The 27,930-nt window shown below is 52.2% G+C and overlaps 1 protein-coding gene and 1 long non-coding RNA gene across 9 annotated transcripts; one reads left to right on the top strand and one right to left on the bottom strand.

Annotated features, from left to right (window-relative positions):
• The first annotated feature begins 574 nt into the window (after positions 1 to 574).
• On the top strand, positions 575 to 5,462 carry LOC118934180 (uncharacterized). The gene is made up of 2 exons (XR_005033355.2): positions 575 to 689; positions 4,954 to 5,462. It is a non-coding gene; the product is annotated as an uncharacterized LOC118934180 (long non-coding RNA).
• On the bottom strand, positions 4,982 to 27,930 carry MSI1 (musashi RNA binding protein 1). 8 transcript variants are annotated; one of them, XM_036929464.2, is made up of 15 exons: positions 27,311 to 27,506; positions 27,101 to 27,141; positions 26,461 to 26,542; positions 26,278 to 26,362; positions 23,300 to 23,341; positions 21,628 to 21,720; positions 18,040 to 18,088; positions 16,816 to 16,898; positions 16,214 to 16,331; positions 13,699 to 13,779; positions 12,452 to 12,508; positions 9,622 to 9,690; positions 8,640 to 8,827; positions 8,128 to 8,191; positions 4,982 to 6,838 (listed from the first exon to the last, which is right to left on the bottom strand). In XM_036929464.2, the coding sequence occupies exons 1-14, from the start codon at positions 27,367 to 27,369 to the stop codon at positions 8,150 to 8,152; spliced, it is 1,089 nt and encodes a 362-aa protein (XP_036785359.1). In that variant the 5' UTR covers positions 27,370 to 27,506; the 3' UTR covers positions 4,982 to 6,838; positions 8,128 to 8,149. The 8 variants fall into 8 exon arrangements, with proteins under 8 accessions (XP_036785359.1, XP_036785360.1, XP_036785361.1 ...); XM_036929465.2 differs by having other exon boundaries at positions 8,640 to 8,794; XM_036929466.2 differs by lacking the exon at positions 12,452 to 12,508.

The following is a 27,930-nucleotide window of genomic DNA, read 5'->3' as shown; positions in this document are numbered from 1 at the left end:
ATCAAAAATAATATTAATGAACTCAAGTTCACGGCTTATTCAGGTTTCCTTAGTTTTCACCAAACGTCGTCCAATCCAAGATAGCACATTATATTAAGTTGTCATGACCCCTTAGGCCTTTCTTGACTGTGGCGGTTTCTCAGATACCTTGTTGAACACCTTGGCCGTTCTGAGGACTCCTGGTCAGGTATTGCTAGGATGGCCCTCTATGGAATGTGTCTGATGTTTTTCTCATTATTAGTCTGGGGGTGGGTTATGGGTCGGGGGGAGGAAGACCACAGAGGTCAAGTGGCATTTTTTTATGACATGGTCATGTTCTGCTTAATCATCTCGTGTCCTGGGATGCATCTCGGCCCCTTGCCAGATGGGGACACTGAGGCGCATCCTGGAGCAGAGTGGGAAATGGCCACGCCCAGACTTGAACCACACCTGCTTCTTCCCACTGAACCATTTCCCTCCTCCCTGGGTGAGGTTGTGTGTATCAGCGCAGAATCAGTCGGCCTGAATCTGACTCTGTGGCATCTGCTCAGCCACTCCAGGACTCCAGCTCTTTCTCTTCTGTTCCCTTGCCCATGCACTGGGGCCAAGGAAGAAGAGACCCATCTGGGAGGGCTTCCCTGTTTCAACCCAAGTCCAGAAGCCCCAGGAAAAGTCCTACAACTACTGAGAAAACACTGAAGCAGCATTTGGTAAGCAGACAGGGAAACTGAGGCCCAGAAAGGGGAAGTGGTTTATTTGCTTGGGCCTGGCTCTGAACCCATTTGACACAAGTTTGTTTCATGCACCTGTCTCTTCATATTTGCCCGAGGCTTATACCTTGCTCCAGTATGGTAGCCATTAGCCACGTGTGACTATTTAAATTCATTACAATTAAATAATGTTAAAAATCAGCTTCTCAGTCCTACTTGCTGCATTTCAAGTGTTCAATAGCTACATGCAACTGGGAGCTGCTGTGCTGGAAAGTGTAGATATAGAATGTTTCCATCATCACAGAAAGTTCTATTGGACAGTGCTGCTGAGGTTGTCACAGAGTCTGTCTCAGCGCCAGCCAGGAGGCAGGTGGAGCTGGGAGAGTACTGGAGGGAGAGGAGGGTTCGCTGAGGACCCTACAGCAGCCTGATGAATGGCCCTGCCACTTCAGCACTCAGAATGAGTGAAGGCTGCCCAAGGAAAGGGCAAAATGCTAAATCCCTCTTATATGGGTTCTTCAGAATCAGATCAGAAGAGAGGACTAGGCGCTGCTCCTGTTGGGAGTGGTCTGAGATGTAGCTGGTGCTACAGAATCCTCTAAGGCTAATAATATTAACTACCATTACTGAGTGCTGACTCTATTCCAGGTCGCATGCTAAGAACCTAGCACAAACCCTGGAGGTGGGGCCAATTACAAACTCCATTTTACAGAGAAGACCACTGAGGCCCAGAGAGGTTAAGGGACTGCCCCAGTGTCACACAGCAGGACCAAGATGTGAGTTGGAGTCAGTGCTTATGATATTACAGTATCACCTCATGGCAGGGAATCGTAGTCATGGGTAGGAGTGCCGAAAGCTCCCAGAAGAGACTTAGCCCTGTTTACTTCCCTCCTTCTCTTCCCTCTCCCAGCCAGCTGGAGGCCTTCCACAAGGCAGGCTGGACAAATTCCCACGTGCAATTCGTGCAGGGGCCTAGGCAAAGCACCTGGTGGGGCAGGGGTCGAACCCCTTCTAGAACCCTCTCCTCCTGGCAGGAGACGTGCTAACTGTGACAATCCAAATCTCCCCTGGGAACACAGAGCTGGCAGATGAATAGACCCAGCAGGCACTGGGTAGTCCATCAAGTCCCTATACTCTGTACCGTGACTTGCTGCTGCCCAGGTTCATGCACAGGTGTGCACAGCACAGCTTCTCCCACCCAGCCTGGCTGAAAAACACTCGCCAGTGGAAAAAACATGTAAGGATAGCTTGTTGGCTTCTTCAGGTGACGGCATACCCACACTCCAGCAAGGTCACACCTGCCAAGGCTCCTGGTTCCAGGAAATGTTAAAAGCAGCCACCAGCTACCATTTACGGAGTGCTTCTGTATGTCTGGCCCTGAGCTACAGGCTCTATGTGTATCGTTTTTCAGCCTAACAATAATCTTCTGACTTCAGAACATATTACATTTTTTTCTAGGAGTTATTGTCATCCTCTGCCCCTTTTTACAGATGATGAAACAGGATCAGAGAGCTTAAGTAACTTGCTCAAAGTCACAGCCAGAAAGTAGTGGAGATAGGATTTGAACCTGTGTGCACCCACCCCTTGACCCAGGGCTCTCTTCAATAATAATAATAATAACAACAGTAATAAGAACAGCATCAGTAACCTCCTGGACTGCTGGGCCAGGAATGACACTAAGAGCTTTACACAGGCTGGCCAATGATTGGGTGCTATGACAGATGGGCAAATTGAGGCAGTATATCAACGTCTCAAAACCTTTTCCCACACCCAAAGCCATCATCCTCAGCATCTGGGTTTCATGAGACTCTCCTATTGGTTCTCATAGCATCCATTCTCGGCCTCCCTCATCCATCCTGAGAAGCGGTTCTTTATATATTCTGCATATTAACCTCTTATCAGACAGATGATTTACAAATTTTTTCTTCCATTTGGTAGGGTGCCTTTCACTTTGGGTTCCTTGATGCACAAAAGTTTTTAGGTCCAATGTGTCCCATTTGTCTATTTTTGCTTTTGTTGCTTGTGCTTTTGGCATAGTACCCAAGAAATCATTACCAACCCTGATGCCATGAAGCTTTCCCCCTATATTTTCTTCAGGAGTTTCAGGTCTTTAATCCATTTTGAGCTAATTTTTGTAGATGGTGTAAGGGAAGGGTCCAGCTTCATTTTTTGTATGTGGATATCCAGTTTTCCCAGCATCATTATTAATTTTTTTTAATTGAGGTACATACAATAAAGTACACAAATCTTAGTGCACAGTTCAATGAAGTTTGACATGTGTATACACTCATGTAACCATCATCCAGATCAAGATACCAAACATTCTAATTTTTTCTCCTTAACCTATGCACCATCCTCCTCTGCCCCCTCCCCTTTGGCAACCACCAGTTTGTTCTGTGTCTGTGGGTTGATTTGTTTTCTTTGTTCATTTGTTCTGTTTTTTAGATTCCACATATAAGTGAAATTGTATGGTATTTGTCTTCTCTGTCTGAATTATATCACTTAGCATAGTACCTTCTAGGTCCATCCATGTTGTCCCAAATGAAAAAATTTTCATTCAATGGTGGAGTAATATCACATTGTTGATGTGTATCATCACATCTTTATCCATTCATCTATTAATGGACATTTAGGTTGCTTCCATATTTGGGCTCTTGTAAATAATGCTGCAATAAATACAGGGGTGCATATATCTTTTCAAATTAGTGAATTTTGTTTTCTTTGGGTGAATTCTCAAAAGTGGAATTACTGGGTCATATGGTATTTCTATTTTTAATTTTTTTGAAAAACCTCCATACTGCTTTCCGTAGTGGCAGCACCGATTTACATTCCCACCAACAGTGCACGAGGGTTCCCTTTTCTCCACAATCCTTGCCAACACTTGGTATTTCTCATCTTGTTGAAATTAGCCATTCTGACTGGTGTGAGGTAATATCTTGTGGTTTTTATTTGAGTTTTAAGGGACCATTTATTGAGCATATATGAGCACCGCAAGCTGTTGGGCCCACTCACATGGGAGCAGCCTCTGCTGAGCTCTGATCACTCATTTCCAGGCGTCTGGGGCTGCCCTCTATTAACAGCAGCTACAATTTCCCAAGCACTTACTTATGTTGTGCCTCGCCTGGTGTTGAGGCCTCTGTTCACCTTCCCGTTCAATTCTCAACCGCGTGAATGACTTCTAGCAATCTTTTTAAATTTATTGAGGTGAAATTCTCCTAAAATAAAATTAACCTTCTAAAGGCGAACAATCCAGGGGCATTTAGGACATTCACGATGTTGTGTAACCACTGCCTCTAGTTCCAAAACATTTTTATCACCCCAAAGGAAATTCCTTAACCACTAAGCAATTAGTTCTATTCCCCCTCCTGTTTTCTATCTTTGGAATCTTAAGACATGTGGCCTTTTCTGTACCATCCCCTTTCACCAGTGAGAAGACTGAGGCTCAGGGGTTGGGGAAGCTGTTCAATGTCCGTCAGCTCGGAAGGGGAGGGGCCAGGTGTTGGAACGCACACGTCTAACCATTGACCTATACCCGCCCTGACCTGAGCTGGTTTCCCCACCTTACTTTCTTAGGATTCTTTTTGGGTCAAAGGCAAACCAAAAATGTACCATTTTTAAGTGTAGCATTCAGTGGCATTAATTATATTTACCATGTTGTGCAACCATCACCAGGATCTATTTCCAAAACTTTTTCATTATCCCAAACAGAAACTCTGTAACCATTAAGGAATAACTCCCCATTTCTTCCTCCCCAGCCCCTGGGAGCGTCTGATCTACATTCCGTCCAAATGAATTTGACTATTTGAGGTCCCTCATGTAAGCAGAATCATACACACATTTGCCCGCTTGCATCTGGCTTCTTTCATTCATTGTAACGTCTTCAAGGCTCATCCATATTGCAGCATGGGTCAGCACTTCCTTTTTATGACTGAATAATATTCCACTGTATGGATATATGTGTATCCATTCATCTGTTGTTGATCACTTGGATTGCTTCCCCATTTTAGCTGTTGTAATGCTATTAACATTGGTGTACAAGTATCTGTTTTTGACTCCCAGCTTTCAATTCCTTTTGGTATATACCTAGGAGGGAAATTCTGAGTCCTATGGTAATTCAATGTTTAATTTTTTGAGGAACCACCCAAGCGTTTTCCACAATAGTTGCACCATTTTACATCCCACCAGCAATGCAGAGGGATTCCAATTTCTCCCATTTGTTATTTCCCATGGTTTTTGTTTGTTTTTATAATGGCCATGCTAATAGGTGTGAAGTGGTATTCCATTATCAGTGCCAAGCTTTGAGGCTGGTCAAGAAGTTGGAGATGGAAGCTGATCAAGTGAAAACTATTCTGGAGGAAAAGAGAAGGGAAGGGAAAACGGTATCATTGAGGTATGGAGACTTGAATGCACAGGGAGACACAAAACACAAGCCCGGCACCATTTTCAAATAATTTATTAGGAATTTAAAATTGAAAATAAAACCTGGAAAAAGAAGTTACAGATATGGAGAGAAGAGACACCGGAGGGTGGTAACTTGCTGGCTTCGAAACACCATGTAACATCTTTTTAAAGAATTCCCCAAACAGATCAGAAAACATAATTCCAGGGCCCTGAGCCATGGGTGGCCCCCTGGGGTGGGGGTGGGGGTCACAGGAAGGGGAGGAGAGGGAAGCTAAGTCTCTCCTGACTCAGCTCAAACGTGTAGAAAATTAAAAATAAAACCCAATAAAATGCAGCTTCTCTTTTATTAGGAAACATTAAAAAAAAAACAAACACCACGAACAGCCGCGTATCTCAGTAACAAAGATTATTGCTTTGTGTTCTCAGGGCTAATAGGTTAAGCACCTCAGACAATTAACTCTCCAAAGGGGGTTTTAAGGGGTGGGGACTGTGATGCAGAAGGGAACTTAGGTCCCCAGCCTCAGATCTGGGGGAGAGGGGGAAGGAAACAGGATGACAGCGGGTGGGCCTCAGCCCTGCCACGCCAGCCAGGTCACTCAGTTCATGAAGAGTCAGACCCTTTGAAGGGGACTTGGGGGTGAGGAGCTGCCAAGGGGCTTTAGCCATGGGACCACCCTGGTGGGAAACTTCAGTGAGAATGTGGGGTTCCCTGAGAAGCCCTTTGCTTTCCCCTGGGGTCCGCCCCTTCCCAAAGTGCCCCCTGATGCCCACTCACGGCAGGGCTCAGACAGAAAACATGAAGGCCCAGCCTAGGCCAGGGGCTGGGGGAGACCTTTAGAGAGTTAATTTCTTTCCAGCAGTGGCTCTGGGCGAGCCCTGCTCTTTGCCTCCCCCCTTGCCCCCACACTGGGTTTTCGGGGTGAGCAGGCCCAAGGCCTGAGAGCAAGCCTGCCTCAGCCACAGTTGAGGCCTGCAAGCTTACAGTAACGGTGTCTGAGGAGGAGATAGAAATGGGGGAATGGGGGAGACCTTTGCCAGGTGGGGTCAGGCAATGCCCTCACCCCCAAGGGGTCTGAGAGAGAGGTGGGGACTTCGCCTCACAGTATTTACATATGATACAGGACAGGATGGTCCAGGGGCTTGGCCTGGCCCTACTCAGCCCTGTCCTCCTCTCCAGGGCTGGAGGGAGGTGGCCAGGGGTCCACACCCACATAGACATTTCGTTCTCAGCTGGTGGGGGGCACCTGGCCCCTTGCCCCCTGTGGCCTGGGACTTCACATTCACAAACCTAGAAATAGTTTAAAAAACAGTTCTTTAAAAAAAAAAAAAACAGAAGAGAAGGAAAAATCAGAATAAAAAACAAGGGTTGGGGCTGCGTCCTGTGGCAGGCGCCCTCCGCCCTCACTCTAGCTATGCACAAATACAAAAGCCTTCGGGTCGGGGTCCTATGGGGGCGCGACAGGGAGGTAGGGGCACAGACCCAAGAGGGAAGGTAGGGTGGGCAACCGGCTAATCCAAAATAAATAAAAGCGGGCAGGAGAGGGCAGGTGAGGGGCGAAGGGTGGAAGTGTGGGAGGTTAGTAGGGGAGCCGGACGTTGTCCAGAGGCAGCAGGGCAGGCGCTGGGCCCAGGGGGGTGCCTGCAGAAGCAGTTCGAGTTGCTGCAGGAGAGGGGACGACGGCTGCGGCTGAGGTGTCCATCCCCTCACTGGCTCACTCCTGGTCCTCAGTCGGCCACAGGCTGGGGCGCTGGAACACAGCAGGAGGCTCTGGGGGCCCTGGTGTCCTGCCCTTGCCCTGTCTCTGGGAGGCCCCCACAGCACGCGATGGCAATGCCCTCACATAAGGCCCCTTCCCTAATGCCTTCCTGGAAGGGCTTTGTTCCCACACTTGCTGGATTTGGAATGGCTGGATTTATTCAAGTGTCCATTCCTCAGAGGTGTCTTCTGTGACTCCCTAATCCAAAGTAGTTCCCTCCCACACAATTCGGAATTATCTCATTTGTTCACTTCATTATTGTCTGTAGAATGAGAGAGGGCCCTTGTCCCTCTTACATAGCTGACCCCTGAACAATAGGGAGTGGGTGGGCTAGGGGCCTTGACACCCACCTCCATGCAATGGAAAACCCCAGTGTAACTTCTGACTCCCCCAAACTTAACTATTAATAGCCTACCACTGATTGGAAGCCTCACCTGATAACATAGTCAATTAACACATATTTTATATGTGTATTTTAAACTGTATTCTTACAATAAAGTAAGCAAGAGAGAAGAAAATATTAAGCAAATATAAGGAAAAGGAAATACATTTTACAGTACTGCACTGTATTTATTGAACAAAATCTGCTTGTAAGTGGACCTGCACAGTTCAAACCTGGGTTGTTCGGGGGTCAACTCTACATCCCTCTTTCCTGGAATAGTACTCAATAAATAGCTGTTTGAATGAATGAATAATAGAACAAAATGCCATGGGTTCACACAGTACCCCACCATCGTGACTGTGTAGTTATCTATCTCTTGCTCTCTGTATATGTATGTATGTTGATAATAGCCTGTTTTAACTGCTGTGTAATATTCCACTGCATACATGTACTCTAATTTACTTAATCACTTTCCTGTGAATGGTCATTTCAGTTATTTGAAACTTTTAAAATAAATGCCTGGAAGTGGAATCATTGGGCCAAGGGCACAAATGTTTAAAATCTGATTAACACTGTCAGTGTGTCCTTTGGAAACTCTGAGTCAATTTATATGCCGTTTCCCCTAAACCTTTATCAATGCTGGACATTAATCTGAAAAAGTCTTTGCCTGACAGGTGACATGTGCTGCCTCATTGTTTCCATTGACGTATTTTATGCGGCAGGTTGCACAGCTTTTCATGTTCGTTGACCATTGCTAGTATGAAGGTCTGTCCCCACCATGACTCCCAGGACTGTGAACTCTGTGTTTGCAGGGATGGAGTCTGTGTCCCAGACTGGGCAACCCAGAACCAGCCTCCCTAGTGCCACCCCTACCCAAAGCCCCAGCCCACCTCCTCACCTCCTGCCACCTGTATCCTGCTTCAGTGGTACCCATTGGTGAAAGCTGTGGCAATCAAGGGGCCCTGGAAGAAAAGAATTTGACTCCTAGATTCCTGGGGGAACCCGAGAAAGCCAGAGGCCCTTCCCTCTACCTCAGGGAATCTGGGGGGGCACACACCCTTCTCCAGGCCTGCCCATATCACCCCCACTGCAGACCCACTGAAAGATTCCCCAGGATTGGGCCTGGAGAACCACACATAACCCTTACCTTGGTTAAATCAGGGCACCCCTGAGCCAGAATCTAGCCTCCATGTGGGCAGAGATGATGAGTCTTGTTTGTATAATACCCCCAGAGCCCATCTAATGCCTGGCATACAGAGGGTGATCATTAAATGCCCACTGAATGAATGATAATCCCCACTTGGCGACACTCTTTCTCCATCCATCATGCCTCAGCTCCCTTCTGCCCCTGAAGACAGACCAGGCCTCTCCCTCCTCCAACTTCAGTGTCCTCCGGGACCAGCCACTCACCCCAAGGCTGTGGCCGAAGCCGGTGCTGGGGGCAGGGCTGGCAGCACTGATGTAACTGCTGACCCCCGAGTCCTGGTTGGCTGCCCCATAGAGCTCAGCCATGGGGCCGGGGCTGGTGGTCCCCAGGAAGCCCCCTGTGCGGCTGGGAGTTGAACCTGGAGGGGGAGCCATCGTCCAGGGGTGAGAGCCTGGCAACCCAGAAAGAAGACAGTGATAGCCCTGGCGCCCACTGCTGCCCCACAGCACCTCCTCAAACCTGTTCCACCCACCCTGACCTCGACCCTTCCTCTCCTTCACCCCCACTTCCCAGAAGGGCCTTTGGGTCCACCTCCTGGAGACCTTGCCGAGTCCATGCCCACCCAGCCCTAGTCCAGGCTCCCATCATCTCTTCTGATCAGCCGCCTGATCTCTAGGTCTCCATTCTTGAGCCCTTTCAAATCTTTCCCTCACTGCAGCTGAGTGCATCTTCTAGAATAGACACCACTCCACTGCTTAACATGTCATGAAGGACCTTGTTCCTCCTACCTCCTTCCCTGCACTCCCCACTCCTGCACTCTACCCAAGCTAACTGGCCTCCAAGCCTTTGCATATGCTATTCCTTCTGCTGGGAACACTTTTCCTCTTCTTCACTTTTAAGTTGGAAGTTAAAAGGCCCTTCCTCCGGGAAGCCTTCCCAAGAGGCCCTGGCTGAGAGTTCCTCTGGTATCTGGCTTCCCCTGGCGGAGCAGTATCAGCCTTCAGAATTATTGCCATTTCAATACACAATGACCCCCACCAGCCTGTTAGGCCTGGAGGGCAGAGACCACATCAGTCTCCTCTGTGGCCTGCTTGCAGGTGCTCAATGAGTACTTGTTGAGTGAGTGAAAAAATAAAAGGGGTGAGAAATAAATGGAAAGGGGTGGCAGTGGCTACCTCGCCTCCCCTCTGGGCTTCTCCATCCCCTGCACCCCTTCCCTGCTGCCTGCACCCTGAAAGGCCTCACCGGTCCCTCGAACCACAGCTGCTGCAGCCGCCGCCGCCGCCATTGGTCCATAAGCAGTGAGAGGAATGGCTGAAAGGAAAGCACGGCACTTTAGCAGGGCTGTCAGGGGACAGAGGCAGATTAAGGAGGCCCCTTGGGCAGAGCCTCTCCAGCCTTACCCACCTCAGGGGGCTCAGTGCAGCCCCAGGGCCAAGGCACAGAGGGCTCTCTGGGGCTACCATCCATGCCCTGACCCACCAGATGGATGGAGAAAGGAGGCTTCCCTAGTGATTGGCTCAGCCTCTGTTTCCCCCCTGAACTCAAGGGACACACTTGAACAACCCAAACCTCAGAGGATGGGAGCGGGGTGCCCCACCTTGAGCTGCTCTGAGCACTGTCCCCTTCTCCCAAGAGTGCCCTCGGCTGAACAGGGGCCCAGAGGTATCCCGGAATTTACGTCCCTCATCCCAACCCAGGCCCAGTGCAGCCAGCGACTGGCTGACACCGGATACAGAAAGCCAGGCCTGTTGCCTCAAGGTGGGATGATCTGGGGTGCAGTGCACGCCCCTGAGTCCCTGTGGGATCAGGCTGGAGGCCCCAGTTGCCTGTTGCTCCCTCTGCTGCCTGTCCCGTTTCCCTCACTCCCATTCTCCTGAGAGCACGCCCTCCACTGTAGGCCCCCAATTCCCTGCCTTGGGGTCCCCAACTACCACCCAGCCAGAAAAGACCTTTCCCTGCCCCCAATTCCCTCAGCCCTGTCCTCTGATCTGCTCTTCAGGCACAGGGATCCTTCATCCTTGCCTGCATCTACCTCCACCCTCACTTCTACAGTGCCTAGCACCCCGCCTTGTACACAGGGGGTGTTTCATAAGTGTCGACTGAAGGAGTAGAAGGACCTCTGCTTTAAGAACCCGGGGGCTTGAGCCCGGAGCTTCCTGGAGCTGGAGGATGGTGGGCAGCTCCCCCCCGCTGCTTGGTCTCACCGCTGCAGCCCCTGGGAAGCTACCACTCCGCTAGAGCCAGTGTCTCATCGGCATCTGCCTTTAGGAACACCAGCCTCTCATCCCAAGATGCATCCCCCAGGGCTGTTTTGGTAACCCTTATCCTGAAATGGAACCCAACCTGGGGCAAGGGACCCTGAAAAGGCCCCTGAAAATCCTTGGCAAGACCACTGGGCTGGGGGATTAAAGTCTAGGAAAGCATGGTTCCAGCACCATGGAGGACCTTGCCTAAGAGCTTCATACTGTCGGCTCTTTCTCAACTGGACTTCTCCTCTGAGAAGCCTTCCTTGACCATCATTGCTAAACCAGCCTCCTTGTCCCCTATCCTAACACCTCAGCACACCTCCCTGTTTTATTTTCATGGTGGAATTTCTCACCTTCTGAAAGCATCGTATTTATTTGTTTACTTGTTTATTGCTGTCTCCTTCCACTAAGAGGGCAGGGACCCTCCCTCCCTCACTGCTATATCTCTACTGCCTGGAACAGCATTTGGCACAATAAATATCTCTTGGATATTATGTGTGTTTCACCCACATCTCCTGAAGGTAAGAGAAAAGTTCAGACCCCAGGCTTCCAGGGTAGACTTCCTCCCCTGCCAAGATGTTTGCAAAGGGAACATTTCTTCTCTCAGTTCTTTAGGGGCAGAGGCTGGGCTTTTAGGTCTGGTTTTGGTCCATTTAGGCATTTCCATGAAGCAAAGTCAGTGAGCAAGTGCTTATCACAACTGTAACGAATTACTTGTTTGCATAATAAGAATTTGTTTCTCTCTGCAGGCTGGCAAGTTCTACTGAAAGCAGGTCCTGGCTTTGTCTTTGCCACTGCTCTGCCCCCCAGGGCCTGGCACAGCATCCCACACAGTAGGTCCTCAACACAGAGTTCTCAAAGGAGTAGACAAGACTCCCCTTGTGCATCCCCCACTGCTGCTCAAATCCTCACTTTGCTCAGAAAAAAGCCTCTATCACCTCGCCTCCAGGACTCCCTCCCCTTCTCCAACCCATGTTTTTCCCCCATCTGGAGGGACCCTTGAGCATCCCTTGGAAGGAAGGTCTCATCTAAAGCAGCATCCATGCTCACGTCCTCCACACATGGCCAGGTTTGGGGGGGAAAGTCTGGGGTGAGGGGTGGGGAGAAGCAGGTTGAAGAGAGAATAAAACCCCTTGCAGCCCACCTGTCTACACAGGCACCTCCCTTCGGAGCCGAGCTGATTGGCCCAAGTGAAAGCTTCAGCTGGAAAAATGGCTCCTGATGGCCAACCCCTTCATCCCACTTGCCCAGAGGTTGCCAGTGGGCAGCCTGAGGGCTGGGGTCAGCCCTCTAACATGTTTCACTTGGCCTGCAGTGGTTTTTAAAAATTTGGAATTTGTTGCCAACATTTGAAAATTTTGTCTGAAAGCAAGAGCTGGGTGTCTGGCTTCTCTTGGAAAATGAGACTGAAAGTACTGATCTGCATCCCCTCCTGGCAAGGGTTTGCTGGCAGGAAGTGCAGACATGCTCCCTCCAGTTTGCCCAAGTCCCCACCCAGCCCACTCTGCTCTGAGTCTGAGACCCTTGTTTCTTCACCGCTGGATCCCAGAACCTACATGGTGCCTGGCACATGGAAGGCGCTAAATAAATATTTGCTAAATGAATGAATGAGTGACTTTGCCTCCATCTGCTGGGCTTGGCCCCATGCCCCACCCTTAAGGGCCATAGAGCTACACAGACTGGCCAATGCCCAGGCAGTCTGCTATATCCCCACAGCTGGGCGGGCAGGAGAAAAGGGTCCTGGCTAGCTTTCCCCAGGAAGGTCCCTGGGTCCTTCTCTTTCTCCCCATGTGGCCTGTGAGGTGTATGAAATCCGAGCAACTGACCTGTAAGCTCGGGGAGGACTGGGGCGTTCGGGAGAGGGGTCCGCTCTACACGGAATTCTAAAATGAAACGTAAAACAGCTTAGGAAGATGCAGAGGATGCCCTCTGGGCATGGCCCAGGTTAGACAAATGCACCCACAGGGACACTGGGTGGGGGAACAGGCCATGCATAGAACCCAAGAGCTGGGGATGGGGAGAGCACTATCCCCAGCAGGTAAGGGTGGGGAAGGAGACAGACGCAGAGGACAGACAGAGGCAGAGTTGCCACCTATACCCTGGGCACAGGGCAATGCTGGAGCTACCATTCCCGGTGTTTCTTAAAGGGCTTGAGATGGCACCAAAACATCTCCCAGAATCCTCCTCATCCTCTATTTCTTGGATTAAGGAGGAGGCGCAGAGGCAGCATTAGTGAAAAAACGATGGCCCTCGAGCAGATGGGACTCAGGTTCAAGTCCCAGCTCCCCGACTTCCTAGCCAAGTCACCTTAGTAATTCTTACTTCTCACCTACAAGACGGGGGTACACATCCCTCCCCCGTGAAACTGTTGTCAGGATTAGATAATATAATTACACACGGGATTCCAAGCCTGACAGCCCCAAGGCAAATGTTGAAGTGCTCAGGGACCCTCTAAAAAAATAAGACCAAAAAAAAAAAAAGCCTTGCCAAAATTTGATACTTGATATTTCAAAGAAAACAATATTGAATAGTTGTCATGGGAAAGTTCAGAACTTTGTTGGGCTTCCTGCCACTTATTTTTATTTTGAATAAAAAGAGGGTGGTGATCATCATGGTTTTAAATTGTTTTCACCGTCAGGGTCTCAGAAGGTCTTGTTGGCCTTGAAAAGGCTCAGTGTAGCACTGCTCGTGGTAAGCGTGCACATAAAGACACAACGAAACACTGGCCCCTGGGGAGGCCCCTGCCACAAGCCTGATGCCCTCTTTGGTGGAAGTGGCAACCCCAGAGTCAGGTGGGGAGGAGAGAAGGGCAGGAGGCAGGCAGACATAGGCCTAGGAAAGGACCATGCCATGCAGGGCCACTGGGAGCCCCTGTGCCCAGCTCCTGGGGAGGGGTGAAGAGGGAGGGGTGGATGGGTGGGGAGGCACTCCTTCCTCAGACATGCCCTTCCTTCCAAGCCCCCCGCAGGCAGACCCCACCCAACCATGCACCCCCCAGACACCACCCTGAAGAGTCACACTGCCCAGGAATGGGGGACATGCTGGTAGCAGGGAGACACCAAGCAGGACTTACCAGGGAACTGGTAGGTGTAGCCAGGGGCCAGGCCTGTATAACTCCGGCTGGCATAGGTCGTAGCTTGGAAACCAGGGTAACCTGATAGGGCAAGGGGGCTAGTCAGATGCCTCACTAACAGCTCAGACCCTGCTCCTTTCCCTCCCCACCTTGTATCACGAGTAACAGTCCTTTATATTTGCCAAATACCTTCTGCATGCCAAGCACTGTGCTAAGCCTACTGCACACTTCATTCTCCCCTCAAACAAGGATTCTCTCCTCACCAGAATCCTAAGAGGTAGGTACTATTAAGAACCCCATTTTACAAATAAGGAAACTGAGACTCAGATAAGTGACACTGATTGGCTGAGAAAAAAACAGGCTCTTACCAAGGCCCTTCATCCTCTGGCTCTTGCCTCTCTCCTGTCCTTGTCTACACTGTCTTTTACTCACTCTGCTCTAGCGACATTGGCCTCCCTGCTGCTTCTCAAATTCACCAAGCCCCTTCCCACCTCAGGGCCTTGGCACATGCTATTTCCTGTCTACCCCCAGGTTTTCACACGACTGTGTCCTTCTCATTGTCCAAGTGTCAGCTCAAATGCCACCTCTTCAGAAAGGTCATCCCAGGAGAGAGTATTCCCTCCCATCAGTTACAAGACTGATCCCTTCACCTTGGTTTTTCCCATTCATAGCACTGATGATATTCATCTGAACTTATCCCAGAATTTCTTTAAGTGTCAGCTTTGTCTTCTCCATCTTTTATTGCTGCATCTCCAGCACCAGCACAGTGCCTGATACTTAGTATGCACCTAATTAATAATATTTGAAGCTTTGAAAGAAACATCTTATAGTAAGAATGGTATAACTGGGATTCAAATTCAGATCTGACTGGCTCCAAGTCTCTTAACCACCATTCTTACTACTTATTAGAGGTTTTCTTTTTCTTTCTTCCTTTTTTTTTCACTTTTTAAATGGGGTGAAACCAGCTAATTAATCACCTTGTGACAACGGAATGCAATACCTGGCTCTAGCCTTGTTCTGGTAGGCAAAAATGCTATAAAGAACATTATTGGCCCAACTGATAAAATTGGAAAATAATTGGCAGATTAAAGTATTGTATCAGTACAAACTTATTAAGTTGATAATCATAATGTGGTTTCATGAGAGAATATCTCTAATCTTAGGAAATACACACTGACATATTTAAGGGTAGAGTCATGATGCATGTAACTTACTCTCAAGTTATTCAGAGAAAAGAACCGCAAGTGCATGCGTGTATATACACATATGTATGTATACACATACACACACAGAGCAAATGATAAAGCAAACGTGGTACAAAGTTAACAGTAGGTGAATCTAGTAAAGGGTATTAGAATGTTCTTTGTACTACTTTATTTTTGCAACTCTTCTGAAAGTTTGAAATCGTTTCCAAATAAAAAGTTAAAAAAAAAACTTCAAGAGAAGACAGTGCCCCAACCACTCTATCTGTAATCCCAGTCCTGACCCTCTAGGCGACGCCACGCCCCCTCCTTTGAATTCCCAGAGCACCCCCCCACCATCACCACCTGGCATGAACACTCTCTCGTGTACACATCTTGTCTCTTTAGGGAGACTGTGAGCTTCCCAGGGACTCAGCTCAGATTTTCCACCCTCAGTCGTGGCCCCAAGCAACTGCTAACTCGTGCTCAACTTCCAAGGCTCATGGCAGCCTTCAGCTCCTCCAGGGACCGGCAGGTGGGTTTAGGTGCCTCCCACTCCAGTTACACACAGCCACCAATCATTCTGTGGTGTCACTGCCCATTTACTCCTGTCTCTCACCTGACGAGGAATCCCATGAAGGCAGGTCCTGCCTCTCAGAAGCTGCTCAATAATCATTAGCTGAATGAACAAGAAAAAGATGCCTTCTTTTTGCCTTCCCAAAGGCCTTTGGGTCTTTCTAAATGCTGTTCCCTCTGCCTGAAATACTTTTTCCCTTCCTTTCTCCCCTGCCCCTCACACATCCCATAACTAGTTCCTAGTCAACCCTCAGATTCAGCTTAAGTATAACTTCTTTTCTGGCTTCTCCAAGACTTGGTCAGGTTCCTTATGACCATACTCCCCTGCCACCCTACACTTCTCCATCCTAAACCTATTTATTTATATTTTTACTTATTTGTTTTCCCTCCCAGATTATAAAGATCCAAGCAAAGTCACTTGTACTTCCTGGCATAGTTCCTGGCATTTATTGTTGCTTAATAACTATTTTTTGGACGGATGGATGAATGGACCAATGAATGGATGGATGGACAGAAGAACCAATTAATAAGCAGCAACTGGACCATTCTTCTGGCTACCACCAGAGAGCAGCACCTCACAACCAAATCACCCCACCTTTGGTAGAACTGCCAGATGTGAGGTCCTTAGTCCCCACTCTGGCCCAATGACTCAGACAGGAGGGCAGACCACAGAGGAGATGCAACACCCACACTGCCTCTGGTAACCCCAGGAGCAGTTCCAGGCAGGAAGAACCCACAGGTGCGGGCCTAGCACATACCCAGCATGCCTATGCCCAGCATGAAGGCGTCCATTCCATAGGGCATGACTCGAGACCTCCCCCGGGCCGAGCCTGTCGGGGACATCACCTCTTTTGGCTGAGCTTTCTTACATTCCACCTGCAACAAGAAGTGATGGTCATTCCCTCCTACAGACTGAAGGCCACCCACCCTCCCTGTTTCCTGGCAGGTCTCTTTATTGTTAATTTCATAGTTACCATTTATGGAGCCATCACTATGTGCTAGATTGTGTAAATGGCTTTGCATGCAATAGTTCATCAAATGCTTACACTAAGAGGTACTACTGACACTCTCATTTCCCAAATGAGGAAACTGAGGCTCAGAGAGGGGAAGTCACCTGCCCAATGACCAGACTAGCAAGTGGTGGAATGAGGTAAAATTTTAACCCAGGTCTCCAACTCCACCAGCCATGCTTTTTAACCACCACAGGATTTGCCTTCCTACCCAGATTATCAGGGGGTGGGCAAAACTGGCTCTGTTTGTGTGAGGCCGCTCTGTCTGCCTCCAGAACCTCCAAGCATCCCTGGCTGGCTCAGCCTGGTGCCCCATCTCCCTCTGTACACCTCCATCCAGTCCTTCTCACCATTTTGTTGTTGATTTCATGGAAGTGGATTTCACACACTTTCTCCACGATGTCCTCGCTCTCGAATGTGACAAACCCAAACCCTATGGGGCAAAGGCAGGGTCAGAACCAAGGCTCATGGCCAAAATCCAGCCTTCAGTCACACCACCACTACCATTCCCCTCTTGCAGGTAAGTGTCTGAGAATCAACAAAAGACCCTGCCCATAGTCTGAGAACCTCTCAGTTACTCTGTTAGCAGAGACACAGTTTGTTGCTAACAAACAGATATAAAAGACAAGACTCAGTGTAAGTGAAGTGACTTGCCCAAGGTCACACCACAAGTTAGAAAGCTGTCATGAAAACACACTCAATATGCCTTTTCTTTCCCTCATATGCTTTCCAAAGAGAGAAGAATACACACACACACTCACTTAAATTTACACAAAGGTATACATGCCCAAACATGTTTGTACAAAGTCACTTATATACATGACATGTAGGTGCACGCACAGGTATATATATACATAGGGACATACATCACACAGTGCCCACGAAAGCCCCCACATGTGCATAGATACACTTACACACCAGTCATTCACAAATATGCACAGACACCTGCACACACAGACACACACACACACACACACACACACACATACACAGCACATATCCAATTCTAAAACAGGTTAAAACTCCCAAAGCCCTTAAGTAACTGCAGAAACAACTCCTCCTCCTCCCTGGGGTGCCCCAGAGGCTAGAAAGGGATTTCTCAGAAGACAAGGCCCTTGAAAGAAAAACAACCAGGCAGTGCAAACACTGCGGCCCAGATGCTCACAGGTTCAGGAGCAAGGGGACGGGGGCTGGGAGCTGGGCTCCGCCCATGGGCGGGGCATTGGCAGGAGCAGCTTGTGGAGTCAGCCTGACCCTGGGGCAGCCTGGCCTGAGCTCTGGTTACCAGGGACAAGGTAAGCCCTGGCAGACAGCGGCTGGGTGGGGGTGGAGGGCTCAGTTTAAGAGGGGGGAGGTTGCTCCTCCGCTCCTCTCTGGTGTCTGCAGTTCGGCAAGTTTCTAGCACAGGAAACAGCGGGACAAAAGCCTTCTGTAAGGCCAGGCCCTGGAGAGGATGCAGATCCTCAGGGATAGGATGTCAGGAGGCGAGATGAAAGGGCAGCTGTGACCTGCAGCCCCCTGACTGACCACAGGCCCCCAGCCTGGCCTGGGAAGGGGGAGGGGACCATACTCACCTCGGTGCCGGTTGGTGGTTTTGTCAAACATTAGCATGGCATCGTCCACCTGAAACAGAGCCTGCCATGGAGCACCCACCAGATACCAGAGGACCCACCACCCAGAGGCAGGAGCTCCCACACTCCACTCACTCCCCCCTTGCTCAGTCTGCACTTTATCTTAAACCTGTTCCCTGTGTAGGGGACAGCTTTCCATCTGCAATCCCAACTGGATGCCCAGCAGTACCAGATTCTCAATGGACCAGCCTGTATATATTAAGCACCAAATATTTGCCTGGCACTTTGCCCCATCACCCTCTCCATATTTCCTGCATGGTAAGAGTTTCATTTTATAGATAAGGAGATGGGCTCAGAGAGGTGAAGTCACCTGCCTAAGGTCACACAGCAAATCCTAGACCCAGCCCAGGAGGAGAAGGCACAGAGTGGGTGCTAGAAGAAGATTTAGGGGGGTAAGATAGAAACACAGCAGCTAAAGCCTCTTCGCTTTTTGCAAAGGCCAGGAGGACAGCAGCTGCTCCAGCCAGACTTGACTCCCCTCTCCTGGTATAGATCTTTTCCACTAATTGAGGTTTCCTTTTGCTAGAGGCTATAATAAAAGCAAGGAGAGTCCAGTGCCTAGGCTGCTTGCCTCCCACTGCCTGGGGGAGGGGAAAGGGTCTACATCATCCCCTCCCTTGGACCCCGTCTTCTCTTCTTGCTACTCCTTCAAGGCATCCTCTTGGATACTGCACAGCCAAGGGCCTTAGCTTCATCTCCTTCCCTGTGCCTACAGCTGGTGCTTCCTCCGTACCCTCTTAATTCTTCATCCAATGTCAGCTATTTCATGGGGTTAAACTAAGGTCTAATTCATCCTCGGTGGAAATCAAGGGCTGCCTCTGCTACATCCCAACACACACACACACACACACACACACACACACACACACACACACACACACTCCAGCTGCCAACCCACCCCCAAATGATGAGACACCCCAGGGATGAAGGAAAACTTCCAGAGCCCATGGGGCACAGCCTCTTCCCCACTCTCCTTCACTCTCTTTCCAGACCATCATCTGACTCAGGAAGTGGAAAGGCATTAAATAGGGTGGTCCTCCAGCTCTCCTTAGGTACCAAGCTGTACCAGACCTCTGGCTTCCCCCTGGGTGAACCAGGACCTCACAGAGGCAGGAGGCGGCTAGGTCCCTGGAGAAGCTGAGGGAAATGACCCTCCCTGTCCAAGGAGCTTCCTGCCCTGGAGTCCTGCAGCAGAATGCTACCCTCACTCCCATCCTATGGACCCATTCTGAGCTCCAATCCCAAATCAGCTAGATTATCCAAACAGGACGGACGCCAGGCTCAGCACGTCTTCCCTACCCCCTCGATAAAACAATGGAAAAGAGCGACCAAGAAAGGAGGGCTGTGATCAAAACACAGGCTTTGAGTAGGACAGGCTAGAATTGGGATCCTAGATCCTGCATTTGCTGGTTGGGTAACTCTGGGCAAGTGGCTTTATGTCTCCGTGCCCAGGTCCCTGTCTGTAAAATGGGCATAACAGTTTCTCTCACATAGGGAGTCAGATGAGAGAGCGCTTGTTAACACTTAACTCACAGTACCTGGGATATAGTAAGTGCTTGATAAGTAACGGCTATTATAACCTTTATTAAGGAGGGGCTTGCCCAGAGTCCCACGGGGGAGAGTAGCAAAGCAAGAGAGAGAACAGCCCAATACCTCTGGCTTTAAAGGTTCCACAAGTCCAGTGCCTGTGTCAGTGATGACCATGGCCATTCTATTGAGCACCTTGACTTGTGCTCCAATAATTTTTGAATGAATGAATGAATGAAAGCCACACCTCCTTCCTAATCCTACCACTTTGAGTTCCTGCCTGACCCACAAACTGATTCAACCCACATCCACAGCCCTCTGGCCTTCCCAACCTTCCAGCTCCACCAACCCTGGCCCCCCATAACCTTCAACCCAGCCTTGGCTGGACAGCCCCCTAGTGGGGAAGCACCGCTGAGACCAGGCCAGGGAGCAAGTTAAGTGGCGGAGGATCCCGGGGACCCCCACGGGTGTCCCCTCCTGGGGCCAGCTGAGGGGAGGAGGCTCCCAGCCCAGTGTCCTTAATAGGCTTTGGTCTCCATGGGAACCCCAGGGCAGGGGGGCTCGCGCAGGGGGGAGGGGAGGCGGCCGAGGCCTGCTGACCAGTGGGAGCCGCCAAGTTCGGCGGCCGCTAAGCCTGAGTGGCAGCCATGGCGGCTGACCATTGTTCCCCCCTCGGCGGCGGCCCCCCGATCCGGGCGGGGGGCCCCCCGCCGCGGGGCCCTTGGCATTCCCGGCTGTCCCCCTCGCTCCCTGGCAGCCTATTCTCCGGCTCCCCCTGGCCTCCCCGGGCCGGTTTCACATGCCAACGCCGATTTAGGCCCGAACAAAAGACGCGGCCGCTGACGGCTTCTCCTGGGGCCCGGTTGCCATGGCAACGCCGGCCCCGGGGGCAGGCGGCCTCCAATCACAGCTGCTGGATCAGATTAGTGCGAGCTCTAATGCTCGGCACTCAGACACAAAGACACCCCGCCGGAGCCGAGCGGGCCCGCTGCTTCCCAGGAGCGCCCTTCCCTCTGGGGCCCAGGCCACCGACCTGCCCTCCGTCCTGTGCCCAGGTCCCCACGGAGTCGCCCGAGCCTAGGCCTCTGGCCCCCACGCCGCCAGCATCCGCCAGCCAGGGGACCTCCCACCGTCTCTCCTGCTACCCTAGAGATGAGGCTGGAAACCCACCCAGGCCTCAGCTCACATCTATCTCATTCCCAAGCCATGGTCTTCCTTGCGCCTTGGGAAGGAAATGGGAAGGAAAATAGAGGCCCAGCCTCTAGCCTGTCTCATGGAAGATCACGGACCTCAGCACTAAGCACAGCAGCCCTGCTTCACCCCAGACTCAAAACATGACCCCCTCTTTGCCATCTCCCCGTGGGACCTTGACATTCACGTTACTCACCTCTCTGGGGACACCTATTGTCTGATGCCTCCACATCTCTTACTTCTTCATAGACTAAATGGCCCAGAAATTTAAGCTTGATGCACCTCAGAGCCAACAGCCAATTCTCTGGGCCTGATCAGGAATTTGGGGTGCCCTCTTCAGTCTCCCATATAGCTTGGGGATCAGCATCGCCCCCACCCCAGCTCTTACCTGTGCAAGCAGGGTGCTGAGTGCAATTGGGAGTCATTTTTATTGCCTCCTTATCATTCTCACCAGGAAAGAGTCAGGGGAGGTATAACCGCCCGTGGCCTGGACAGGTGCAAACTCCCAGGAGGCCAAGGGGTGGCTGGATTGAACTGGCTATGGGAGCACAGCCTCCCTAGGGAGAATGAAGATAAGCCAGAGAAAAACACAGCGGACAGGCAACAACAGCGACAGCTACTGTGTGGCTTCTCTCCCTCGGGATGTGTCCAGAGGCTGAGGCCTGGCCTCAACCACAAAAGAACCCAGCCTCCTTTTCACCTTGTGCAGGAATTGCAGTAACCTGGCTGGACTCTGCTTGCTACCAACCAATTCTACAGGGCTTTCACAGCCCCAGCAAGCACCCCAAGCAAGCACCCCCAGTTTTGACCCACCTTCCCGAACTGCTCAAAATACTGCTTCACATCCTCTACTGTGGTGTTCACTGATAGCCCCCCTACGAAGATCTTCTTGGTTCGAGTCACCATCTGTTAGGGGGAGGGAATGAAAAAGAGGGCATCTGAGTCCTGTGGCCTACCGTCACCAGCAGGGGCTTGAGCCCTCCTGCCAGGGCGCCAGCTGACAAGCTATCTGTGGCCCCAGCTACTCAGAAGCCCCCCTCCTCAGCTCCCCCTTGGACCTCCGCCTCTAGGCCTGTCACAGGCAGCTGTGCACCCCACACTGTGGCTGTGCCTCCCCTCCTTTGGGTCTGTGTCTGGAAAATGCCTTCTGAAAGGACCCACACAGAGAATGGGGCAGGTTATGACCCAGACCTAACTCAAAGACCCCACCTGCACCCCTGGGAAAGGCTAAGGCCCATCACAGGGATCCCTTGAACTCAACGCCGACATTTTCCTCATCAAACTCCTCCCAACCCAACCTCTGGCAGCCCCATGGCCTCAGTGCTGTTTTAGGAAGAACACATGGTCCTAATTACCCCAGGAGCGCATGGCTAATCCACGGCAATTCCCAGCCCCATCCTAACACTAAAGCACCTTCTGTCACCAAACTGCTTAATGGAATTAACCCAATTCCAACCATGTGCTCCCTGGTGCGGCTTCCTTCGAATACCTGCTCCATAATTGCTTTCAGGCCCTCTGCTGGACCCTTCCGGAGATGCCCCTTTCCTATTTCCCAAAACTTGTCCCTCTTCCTTCTCTGTGGCAGAAACTGGGAGCCATGGTGGGACCCACTGGCTCAAAATATTAAAGCATGCTAGTTCCTACCAACCATCTTGCAATAGGGGAAACTGAGATCTCCTGGAGAGGGGCCTAGTCCTAGGACACATGGGAAGCCAGCAGATTCAGTGGTCCTTGACTCCCTGTACCACAATCAGCCATCTGGCCTGTCCTGTATTCAACTGCTTAAAAATTAAGCTCAGGCTAGTTGCCTTGGGACCTGGAATAGAATCTTAGGCCCTTGCCCTGCACCCAAGTTTCGAGTGCTATATAGCTCTGCTTAGAAACCTGTTTTCTGCATACCCAGAAAAACTCGCCACAGCACCAGGGAAAGAGAGCACTTGGGAGGGCAGCCACAGTCACCCAAGTTGAAAGACAACAGGTGATAGACTCTAAGGACTCCGGTCCTTTCTCCCTCTGCAAACCCAACACACTACACCTCAGAGGTCAGAAGGTGACAGTTGGTGGGTGTGGTGGGGGGTGTCAGAGGTAGTTCCCTGTCTGATTCTAGCTCAGCCTCAAGAGGTAAGTCTGTCCTGGGTTTGACACCCCAGAGGTACTGGGCATAAAGACTATGATCCATGAGGTCAGAATATGACTCAGGGTCCACACTGTACTAGCTTCAAATACAGGACTAAGAATCCCCTGGTGGGTTCCCCCTTCTCCCAAAACAGGACGCAGCCTCCTTCCCAGTCCACCCTAGAGCACAGATGGAAAGATGCATGATGTCTTTAATCCACAGAGCAAGGACATCAAGAATCTTCCCTCCTTCCATCCCAGTCCATTCCAGGAACACTCCAGAGGTTCCAGAAGCTTCTTCCACAGAAGGGAAGGCTGAGAAAAATCACTGTCCATGGTAACAGAGCTCCTCCCAGACAGACACACCTACCTTAGGCTGTGCTCGTCGAGGAAAGGCCACCTTGGGATCAATCTGCAAGAGAAGGAAGAGGGAAAGGGGCCTTGGTTATTATACTTCAGATGTGACCACACAGCCTTCAGTGCTGAGGACCTCTCTGATTCCAGAACACAGAAGTGACAGAAACCACAGCCTGTGGCAGGAAAGCATCACGGTTAAGCACTTAGGCCCTGGAGCCAGGCTGTTGGGTTCAAATCTCATTTACACTGCTTCCCAAGTGAGACCTTGGGCAAGTTACTTAAATTCCCTGAGCTACAGGGTCCAGCTCACCTGCAGAATGGGCAAAAAATAACATCCACCTCAAAGGGGTCTACAGATTATTTAAGATAATGCTTACAAAACACTTGGCATGATGTCTCACTGACAGCAAGAACTCAAAAAAAGTAAGCAAAATCTTAGATTCCTTCAAGCACTGGGTATATTGAGGGCCTCCCCCACTTAACTGACTTCACACAGACACCTGTCTAGGTGAGGTATGTGATCCAGACTTTGAAAGCCTTTGGAATGGAAATACTCTTTGGTTCCAGATAAGAGTTCATAAACCAACAGGATTCGGTTCTGTTTCCCCAATACTATCAACATCTAACAGTCTTCCTTGAGGCTGCAAGCAAACAGGCCCCTGATAATCCAACGAGGCTTGGTATGAAGAAGAGCACAGACTCTGGTGACGTGCAAGGGCCCAGGACTTGGACTCAGTTACTTTAGGTCCCCAGCCAAGCCTGTAATCTTGGTAACTCACCTGACCCTACCCCCCTGCCCAAGCCTCAATTCCCTCATCTGTAAAGTGGGGACAGTCACATCCACTTTTCCCAGGGGCAACTGTGGGGAATCAAATGAGATAAGGTGGTGAAAGCAGCCCTTTGTGAACAGCCCTCATTGCACAAACAAAGGTGCTATTACCAGCAGGCCACCTTTGCCCTTGGCTGTGAACAAGCAGAGGGGAAAAGCAAGATGCACCTGGGTACTCCTGGGAGAACTACACCCGTACTGACGACAAAGAGCAAAAGCCAGCACACAAGACACTGTGATCAACACAGAACCCATGAGGCCTGGTCATTCCAGAGTTTCTTGCTACCCACATGGGTGGATACCACTCAGAAGTTCATCAGCCAATCACAGGGAAGATCTATCTTTTCCCAAAGTTCCTTCCATTCAAAACTCAGCCTCATTCTAGGCAACTAGCTCTGGTTCCTCTATGCCTGAATGGCACAAACCAGGGAACGGTCTCCTACAGGCTTCCCCACTGGAATCTGCCCACAGAGAAGCAACTTCCAAAATCCACACTGGGGCAATGTGTCCTCTCTCCCAAAATCCCACTGGGCTCCAGGGAAAATCACAGCTGCCCATTTCCCCCATCTGAAGGTACGTAGCACCTCTACAGACATTTCTGTCCTTCTCTTTCTCCTGCCAGCCTCCCCAGCCACGAGAGCACACCTCAGACAGTCCCCCCAGCACAGACCCTGATGGGGAGATGGTACCCAAGCCACATCCCACAGACCCACACATGCCCGTTCCTTGACATACCCCACCTCCACTCTGACTCACAGCTGGCAACATAAATAAAACCCAACAAGTAAATAAAAGGTGAAAGTCAGAACCCAAAATAGACTCCCCACAATAAACCTTCCTCCCACCCCACCCCCTTTCCCAGGCCAGAGAACACCAAACACAAAGCCCTTGCCCTTTTGGAATCCTGACCCTCAGAAGGGTATCTATCTTCAGCTCCTTTCTCCCTTCACTCTTGTCCTCTTATACACCTTCCATACCCCTGCCCCGACTCCCAACCCCAGCCCCAGCCCCTAAATCTCTGCTTCCTGAGCGCTGCAGAAGGCAGCAGTGCTTTCTGAGGACAGGGGATGGTAGGAGAACAGACAGCTTGATGGCAGATAATCACCAAAAACAATAGGCCACTGTCTCTCCATTCCCAGCTTGGGTCACTCGGTCTGCGCCAAGAAGATCCTTTCAGAGCCGGCAAAGTTGAGGCCTAGCCTCATTTGCTCATGACTTAGAGCAGGAGTGGGAGCCACTGGGCAGAGGTAACAGGAGCCTGGGACAGACAGTAATTTAACAAATTCTTGGGCACAACCAGCTATTGTTGCAGGTAAGCAGGAGCCAGTGACTGACCCAAGCTGGGAGGCCCAGGGTTGGAGGAAGAGTCGGGGAGTGTGGAGAGAGATCACACTGTCCTGGTCCCCTGGCAAAGGGTCACCCCATCACAGAGTAACTCCCCAGACTTTCTCCTCTTCCCTCTCCCTTGGAACCAGGGCCTGGGCCAGCGCCCCCTGCAGGGCCCAAGACACCAGGGAACAGTGGGCCTGCAGCAAAATGTTGCAGGAGTTTGAATGCCCAACTTGCTTCCTCAGAGGGAGCCCTCAGGAGGGTTGTTCCCAATCAAACTGGCTCCCTTCTCATAAATCCCTTCCTGGGCAAGGCAGGTTCTTGTCTTCCACACAAAGCAGGGAGCTCATTGACCAAAAGTCAGGGGAGGGAGGGAGGACGGAAAGGAGGGGCTTTTTCAGTGATGCTTTGCCATTGGTCTGGAATGGGGGGGAGAGCCAAATACTAGTTGGAGTTCGGAGAAGCCGCGGGGTGGGTCACTGCAGCCCTGACTCACCCAATTTGGGCTAGAGGAGGGACCTGGCCCCACCCCAAGCTCCTCTCTGAGGCATCAAGATGAGTACGCACAGGGAAGGCACGGTAGCTGCTCCTTCCCCCGCCAGTACCGGAGGGGTTGGGGGGATGTAGCATGTCATCGCAGGCCTAGGATTCTTCTCCTTCCTCTCCCCCCAACTCCAGTGACAAAGTTTCAGAGCGTGGCAGCCCTTCTGCTCACAAAAAACTCCCTCATTCCTTAAGGACCCGGTCCAACTGACCTCTGGGGAGAGTCCTGACCCTCTCCTCCGGCGGCCTCCCTCTCCCAAAGGACCCCCATAGCCCCGAGGGCCACTCACTGTTTTGGAGTCGAGCTCGTGCCGCGATTGCGCCAGCACTTTATCCACCCCCGCCTGGTCCATGAAAGTGACGAAGCCGAAACCCCTGCGCGCCGTAGTGAGGGAGAGGCAGATGGTTACAAGGCAGTGAGTGGCGGTGGAGGGGGGCGAGCCGGGAGCAGGAGGAGGGGGTGAGGGTCTCACCTGGATCTCTTGGTCAGGGGGTCCCGCATCACCAGACACTCCTTCACCTCCCCGAACTGGCCAAAGTATTCGCGCAGACCTTCTGTAACCACACAGCCGCCTTCGGACCAGTCCGGGCCCCGCGCCCTTCCCCCCTCCCCCGTCCTTTGCCCCCGGTGACCCCGGCGCGGCCCGGCCGCCCCCGCGCCAAGCAGCGTCCGCGCTCTCCACTGCCCCCCCTTCCCAGCCCTCACCCGCCTCCCGTGGAGCCTCCTGGCGCCCACGGGGGCTCCAGGAAGCTGAGGGCCAAGCTGGGCTGGAGGGGGACGGCTCCGGCCGGGTTCCCGCCGCTCGGGGAGCCGCCTCACAAAAGTTTGAGCCGCAGGTGCGAGCGGAGTTGGCTCTGCCGCCGGCGGGTCCCGGGGGCCCAGCCCACCCCACGATGCCCCCTGAACCCCTCTATCTCCTCCCCTCCACTCTCTGGGCCGTGCGCGCTCGCCGATCGTCCTGCTTTCTCGGGGTCCCCGGGCGGGGCGCGAAAGAGGGCGCGGGGGCGCCCGGGGTCAGCAGGGCGCAGGGCCGGGCTGGGGTGTCCGGTTCCGGGGCGCCGGGGGGTCCGGCGTGCACTGCCGGGCCGGCGGGCGCTCCCGGGCTCGCTCACCCTGCGTGGTCTGCCAACTGAGTCCCCCGATGAACATCTTGCTGCGGGAGGAGGAGAGACACAAAGGGCCCGCGTGAGCGCCGGGCGCCAGGGCGCAGGGGGCGCGGGCCCGGGCCCCGGGGAGGCCCGGCCCGACCCGGATCGGCCATGTTGTCGGGGCCGGGGCAGGCGCGGGCCGGGCAGGCCGAGCCGGGCCGGGCCGGGCCGTACCAGGGGTCGTGCGGCGAGTCCGGGGAGGCGAGGCCGGGCTGGGGCGCGTCAGTCTCCATCGGGAGCCGCGGGCGGCGCGGGCAGCGGAGCGGCGGCGGCGGCGGCGGCGGCAGCGCTCGGCGCGGGGCAGATGAGGAGCGCGGCGAAGGGGGCCGGACGGACAGGCCATGCTGCCCCCTCCCCCGACCCCGCTCGGGCGGGCGGGCGGGCGGGGACGGCCGAGGGGAGGGCCCGCCGGGGGCCGACCTGCCGGCTCCTCCCCCCGCCGCCCTGCGCGCATAAAGCCCCGCGCGCGCCCGGGCGCCCGCGGAGGCGGCGGCGCCGGGACCCCGCTCCCGCCGGGCTCCCGGGTCCCCGAGGGCGAGAGAGACCCCGAATCCCGATGCGGGCCGGGACCTGGGCGCGGCCGCACCCCACTACCCACCCCAGCGCGGGGGCCGGGCCGCGGGAACGCCCTCCCGGAATGAAGCGCTCCCCGGTGCCTTCAAGGTAGCTCGGTTCCGGATCGGGTATCCCTTACCCAGCCCAGTCCTCCCTCTCAGGACCCCGCTATCCAGAATTTATGAGATCCCCAATCTCCCTGGGTCGGGAGGGAGCCAGCCCCAGCGACCCCCAATCCC

This window comes from Manis pentadactyla, chromosome 14, assembly GCF_030020395.1.
Source record: "Manis pentadactyla isolate mManPen7 chromosome 14, mManPen7.hap1, whole genome shotgun sequence".
Lineage (NCBI taxonomy): Eukaryota > Metazoa > Chordata > Mammalia > Pholidota > Manidae > Manis > Manis pentadactyla.
Note: the sequence above shows the minus strand (reverse complement) of the source record. Positions and strands in the feature narration are given on the sequence as shown.